The 6,190-nt window shown below is 71.1% G+C and overlaps 1 protein-coding gene across 1 annotated transcript; it reads right to left on the reverse strand.

Moving 5' to 3' along the window:
- Window positions 1-2,212: 2,212 nt before the first annotated feature.
- ANKRD34A (ankyrin repeat domain 34A) lies at window positions 2,213-3,527 on the reverse strand. The gene is given in 2 exon segments (XM_074164614.1): window positions 2,213-2,524; window positions 2,526-3,527. Coding segments are annotated over 2 exon segments (1,314 nt in total).
- Between the last annotated feature and the right edge of the window lie 2,663 nt (window positions 3,528-6,190).

A 6,190-nucleotide genomic window follows, 5' to 3' on the forward strand; every position in this document is an offset into this window, starting at 1 on the left:
GCCCCACGGCAGTGTCCCCGAGTGGTGTCCCCATCTCCAGCAGTGTCCCCAAGCCCCGACAGTATCCCCCGCTGATGTCCCCAAGCCCCGGCAGTGTCCCCCAGCAACGTCCTGACCCCCAGCAGTGCCCCACAGTGATGGCCCCAGCCCCAGCGGTGTCACCAAGGCACAGCGGTGCCCCACGGCAGTGTCCCCAAGCCCCATCAGTGTCCCCAAGCCCCGGCAGTGCCCCCCACCAGTGTCCCCAGCCCCAGTAGTGTCCCCCAGCAGTGTCCCCAAGCCCCGGCGGTGTCCCCAAGCCCCGGCGGTGCCCCCCAGCAGTGTCCCCAAGCCCCAGCAGTGTCCCCAGCCCCGGCAGTGTCCCCAAGCCCCGGCGGTGTCCCCAAACCCCGGCAGCCCCCCGGAGCGGTACCCTCCGCAGTGCTGCCGCCCCGCGATGCCGCAGCCGCCGCCCGGCCCGGCCCGGCCCATCCTCCCGCTGCGGCACCGGCACCGGCCCCGGCCCCGCCGGCAGCCCCCGGGCCCCCCCCTTGGCCCCCGGCACCGGCACCGGCCCGACCCCGCCGGTAGCCCCCGGCCCCCCCCCCAACACCGCGCTGCGGGATGTGTGTGTCCCGTCCCCCCCCCCCTACCCCGCCATGGGGGTCCCTGAGAGCCAGCCCCCCCCCCCCCACTCCGACCGCCACCGGGGCTGAGCCTGTGCCCACCCGCTGCGACCCCCCCCCCCCCGCGCTGTGTCCCCAAGGGGAATGGGGGGAATGGGGGGGGGGCCGGGCTGCCCCCTCCCACGGCCACGCCATTGCTTTGGACACCCCCCCCACCCCCCCCCACTTAGCAAGCAGCACCCATCAGGGTCCCCTCGCCAGATGTGCTGGCACCCAGATGTGCCAGTCCTCATTAGCCCAGTGCCCAGATGTGCTGGCACCCACATATTCTAGCACCCAGATGTGCCAGCCCCCGTGCACCCTGGTGCCCAGATGTGCTGGCACCCAGATGTGCCAATCCCCATATACCCCGGTGCCCAGGTGTGCTGGCACCCAGATGTGCCAGTCCTACACACATGGTCCCCAGATGTGCCAGCCCCCATGTACCCCGGTGCCCAGATGTGCTGACACCCACATATTATAACACCCAGATGTGCCACCCCTGTTCACCCTATTGCCCAGATGTGCTGGCACCCAGATGTGTCAGCACCCGTGCACCCTGCTGGCCAGATGTGCTAACCCCCAGGAACCCTGGCGCCCGTATCTTTTAGCATCCAGATGTGTCAGTCCACGTGCACACAGTGTCCAGATGTGCTGGCACCCAGATGTGCCAGTCCTACACACATAGTCCCCAGATGTGCTGGCACCCAGATGTGCCACCCCCATGCACCCTGGTGCCCACATGTGCTGGTACCCAGATGTGCTGGTACCCAGATGTGCCGGTCCTCATTAGCCCAGTGCCCAGATGTGCTGGCACCCACATATTCTAGCACCCAGATGTGCCAGCCCCCCGTGCACCCAGATGTGTCCAGAAGTGCTGCCCCCCCACCCCATCCCATCCTGCCCATGCCCAGGGGAAGCGCCCCCCCCCCCCCAACACTCGGAGACGGGCTGAGCTCTGCTGGGGCCTTTATTCACTGGGACACCGACAGCGTGTGCCCCCCCCCTTCCCCCCCACCCTGGCACCCCCCTCGCTGCGACCCCGCGCCCCAAAAACGAGGGGGACACAGGACTATCTAGGGACGGGGGAGGCCGGTTATTGCTCGCAGCACCCAGCCCCCCCAGCAGCGCCTGGCACCCCCGGGGACCCCCAAACGCAGCACAGGTTGGGCAGCCGGCAGCCGCTGCCACGGTCCACAGGGAAAAGCGGTGCTGGGAGGATGAGGAAGGAGCGGGAGGAAGACGCAGGGGAGTCTGGAGGTGGGGGGGGGGGGACGCCGGCTCCTGTGGGAATTTGGGGGGGGGGGGTCGTGCGAAGTTTCTGCCCATGGCAGCAATGGAAGAATCATCATGTGCCCGCAGTCATCAGTAGGGTTCAGAGTGAACGTCGCCACCGCCTGCCTCTGGAAGCCCCACGCTGGGTACGACAGCAACCCAACAGGGACAGAGGTGGTCCCGTCACGGGGAGGGGGGGGGGCTGATGGTGTCCCCGAGGATGCCGGGAGCGGTGTCCGGGTGCCGCTCCAGGTTTTGGGGGGGGGATGGGGTGGGGGGGGGAGGGGATGTCCCTAACTGCCGGGCTCCGGGGCCACGCTGCTCTGGAAGTTGGCCAACTGCCGCATCTCCTCCGTCTGCATGGAGTGCCGGCGCAGCAGCTTGCGGCGTCCCTTGGGGGAGCCGGGGGCCGGGGGGCCACGGGGGCCGGGGGGGTGCGGGCCGGGGTGCAGGGGGGGCAAGAAACCTGCCCTCCCCGAGGCCAAAGGCTCCAGCAAGAGGGTGCCGGAGCCGCGACGCTCCAGCAAACCTGGGGGCCGCCGGCGGGTGGCCGGGGGGGACTCGGTGGCCGGCAGCGACACGGCCGAGCCCTCCATTTCGGGGGGGGTCCCAGCGAGGCGGTTTGACCCGCGCCGTTTCGGGGGCCGTGTTCCGACGTGCCAAGGGCTGCGGGCAACCGGGGGGCACCCGCTCGGCCCAGGTGGCCCCCGGCAACCCGGCGGCCTCCCGGCCCTCCACGCTGTGCCGCCGCGGGCGCCCCCCCAGGCTCAGCCCCTCCATCCCCGCCACCAACCGCTCGGGGGGTCCCCGCGTCCCCTCCGTCCCCGGGGCCGCCACCAACCCCCAGGGCTCGGAGTTGAGGCGCTTCAACGGCCGCCCCCGGGCGCGGGGGGGCTCCGGGGCGGCGGTGGCCAGCGGCGGCGGCGGCGGCGGCGGGGGGAAGCAGAAGACATCCCTCTCCTCTTCCTTCTCGCTGCCGGCCGGCGACGCCGCCGTCCGCACCTCGATGTCGGAGGGCGACATGCAAAGGGCCGGGGAGCGTTTCTCCTCCAGCCCCGGCGAAGGGGGCGAGTTTAGGTACTGGCGGGTGGTTTTGGTCCCCGAGGGCGACGTGTCGGTGGTGATGATGATCACCTCCTTCCCTCGGGCTTTGCAGGCGTCCAGCAGCACCTGCAGGGTCTCCCGGTCCCCCCGGTTGATGGCGTAAACCAAAGCGGAGGCTCCGGCGTAGTCGCGGGCGCTGGGGTCGGCCCCGTGGGCCAACAAGACGGCGGCTACCGCCGGCCCGGCGCGCTCGGCGCAGGCGTGCATCAAGGCCGTCTTGCCCGTTTTATCGGGGATGTTGGGATCGGCCCCGTTTTCCAGCAGGTACCGCACCATGCGGGGCTGCTCCAGGGGGTCGGCGTAGCCCGCCCGGCAGGCGGCCATCAGCGGCGTTTGCCCGGCGGCGTTGCCCTCGTTGATGTAGGCTCCCCCTTCCAACAAGAGGCGGGTGAGGCGGAATTTGCCCTGGGCCACGGCCCGCAGCAAAGCCGAACCGTCCGCCGGTAGCATGGTTAAACCGGGGGGGCCGGCGGCACCGGGGGGGCGGCGGACGGGGCTGGGCATGGCGGTGGCACTCAGGGCAGCGGGGACCACCGCAGACGGTTGGGCTGGTCCGGGAGCATCCCTCGCTCACTGCAACGGGACACGACGCGCGTTGAACGCCCTCCCTCCCTTCCCCCCCCCCGCCCCAAACCCCCCTGGGATGAGGCAGTTTCCCCCCTGCCTCGGTTTCCCCAGGAGGGGACGGTTCCCACGATGCCACCAGCCGTCCCATCCCTGAGCCCCCCCCCCCTCCCCCAGGCCCCTCTGCTGCTGCCTCTGGGCTGTGCCCACCTGCCTGCACCCTCCCCTACCCGCGCCCCCCCCCCCTCCACACCCCCATCCCGCTGCCTGTTACCCCTCCCGCATCCCCTGCCTGTCCCCCAGCCGCCCCCCCCACCTCTGTCCCCTCCTGTACTCCCCCAAATCCCCTTCCTGCACCCCCTCTTTGCACCCCCTGTCCCCTGCCCACATCCCCTGCCTGTGCCCCCATCACCCTCCTGCATCCCCTGCCCGTACCCCCATCCCCTGCCCGTATCCCCCCCCGAAACCCCCCTGCATCCCCTGCCCGTACCCCCATCCCCTGCCTGTACCCCCATCCCCTGCCCATATCCCCCCCCAAACCCCCCTGCATCCCCTGCCCGTACCCCCATCCCCTGCCTGCATCCCTGCCTGCATGGTTCCCATGGCGACGGCAGCTCATCCTGCTCCTCAGCTCTCTGACCAGCCAAGAAAATGGGGGGGAAACCACCATCCTTCCCATTCCCCCCAGTTCCCCAGCCCGGCTGGTGGCTGCCACCGAGCAAGACACCGGCTGCCACTGAGCCTGGGCCTGGCACTCGCGGCTGCACTGTCCCCCCCCCTCCCCGGGTAGGGGAGACACACATCCCAGAGAGGGGGGACCCCCACCCCAGCCCCTCTCTCCCCCCCATCCCTCCCTTCCTCTGTTACCATGGTAACCGGAGCGTGGTATCCCCCAGCGACGGGTCCAGGTCCCAGATGCCCTGTGGATGGAGGTGTCGGGGACATCGCCCGGTGGCCGCCATCCCGGCCTGCCGCCGGCGTAGCGGGGGGGAAGGCAGGGGAGGTTATTTGGAGGGTTGTTCCCCCCCCCTGCATCGCTATTTTTGGCAGCTGCCGGCGCGGGGAGGGCTGGAGCGGGATGAATCACCCGGCGGTGCAGCCGGTAACGAACCCGCTGCGCTGAGCCGCCTGCGCGGGGGTGCGAGGGAGAGAGCCGCTGTGGGGCCAGAGAAGTGCCATGGGGGCAGAGAGCAGCCATGGGACCAGGGAGCTGCTATGGGGCCAGAGACCTGTGGGGCCAGAGATCTGCCGTGGGGCCAGAGACCTGCTATGGGGCCAGAGAGCTGCTGTGAGGCCAGAGAGCTGCCGTGGGGCCAGAGAGCTGCTGTGGGGGCCAGAGAGCTGCCGTGGGGCCAGAGAGCTGCTGTGGGGCCAGAGAGCTGCTGTGGGGCCAGGGAGCTGCCATGGGGGCCAGAGACCTGTGGGGCCAGAGAGCTGCTGTGGGGCCAGAGACCTGCTATGGGGCCAGAGAGCTGCTGTGAGGCCAGAGAGCTGCTGTGGGGGCCAGAGAACTGCTGTGGGGCCAGAGAACTGCTGTGGGGCCAGAGAACTGCCATGGGGCCTGGCACAGTGGGGCTGGGTGTCACAGTGCAGCAGGGCTGGGGGGGGTCACAAGTCCGTGGGGCTGGAGAGGGGGGTGAGAACACAGCGGGGCTGGGGGGCCACAGGGCAGTGGGTCACAGCGTAGCGGGGCTGAGGGCTATGGGGCATCGGAGACTGGGGGGGCCGTGGGGCAGCGAGGCTGGGGGTCCCAGCACAGCGAGGCTGGGGGGGGTTCCCAAGGCAGTGGGGCTGGGGGCCATGGGGCAGTGGGGCTGGAGGCTATGGGGCAGTGAGGCTGGGGGCCGTGGGGCTGGGGGCTATGGGGCAGTGGGGCTGGAGGCTATGGGGCAGCAAGGCCCCGGTGCTGGGGGCGGCTGAGATGCCCCAGATCCGTGGGGCAGGGGGTCTCTACACCCCCCGTTTCCCCTCCCCAGCCCCATTCCCCCCCCCCGTTACCGCCCCCCCGCCCCATTCCGCCCAGCCCCATTCATTCCTTCATTCATTCCTTCCTTCATTCATGCCTTCCCTCCGCCCCGCCCCTTTCCCCGCCCCTTTCCCCTCTGATTGGCTCCGCCGCCAGCAAATCAGCGCGGCTCTGGCGCCTACGCCCCGCCCCCTCCCGAACCGGACGTATCCGCAGCGGCCCCGGACGCACGTGGAGCGGCTGCGCGTGCGCGCTGTGAGTAACCGGGACCGGGGCGGGGGGGGGGTCCCCGGGAGGGAGCGGGACCCCGTGTCGTTCCCCCCCCCCCGCCCCCCCCCATGTCCCCCTCTCCCCCCCGATGTCCCCCGTGTCGCCCCCCCCCGTCTCCCCGCTGTCCCACGGGGGCTGCGCCGTGTCCCCCCCCTACCCCCGTACCACCGTGTCCCGGGGAGGGGGGGGGCTGCACCGTGTCGTGTGTGTGTGTCCCCCCCCCCGCCCTAATCCCCTCGTGTCCCCGGGGGGGGGGGGTCCTCGGTGTGTCCCCTGTGTCCCGTGGGGCTCACGTCCCCCTCCCCGTCCCGGGGGGGGGCGCCTGCTTCGTGGTGTGTGTGTGTGTGTCCCCCCTCGTGTCCCCGGG

This window comes from Numenius arquata, chromosome 27, assembly GCF_964106895.1.
Source record: "Numenius arquata chromosome 27, bNumArq3.hap1.1, whole genome shotgun sequence".
NCBI classification, from domain to species: Eukaryota; Metazoa; Chordata; class Aves; order Charadriiformes; family Scolopacidae; genus Numenius; species Numenius arquata.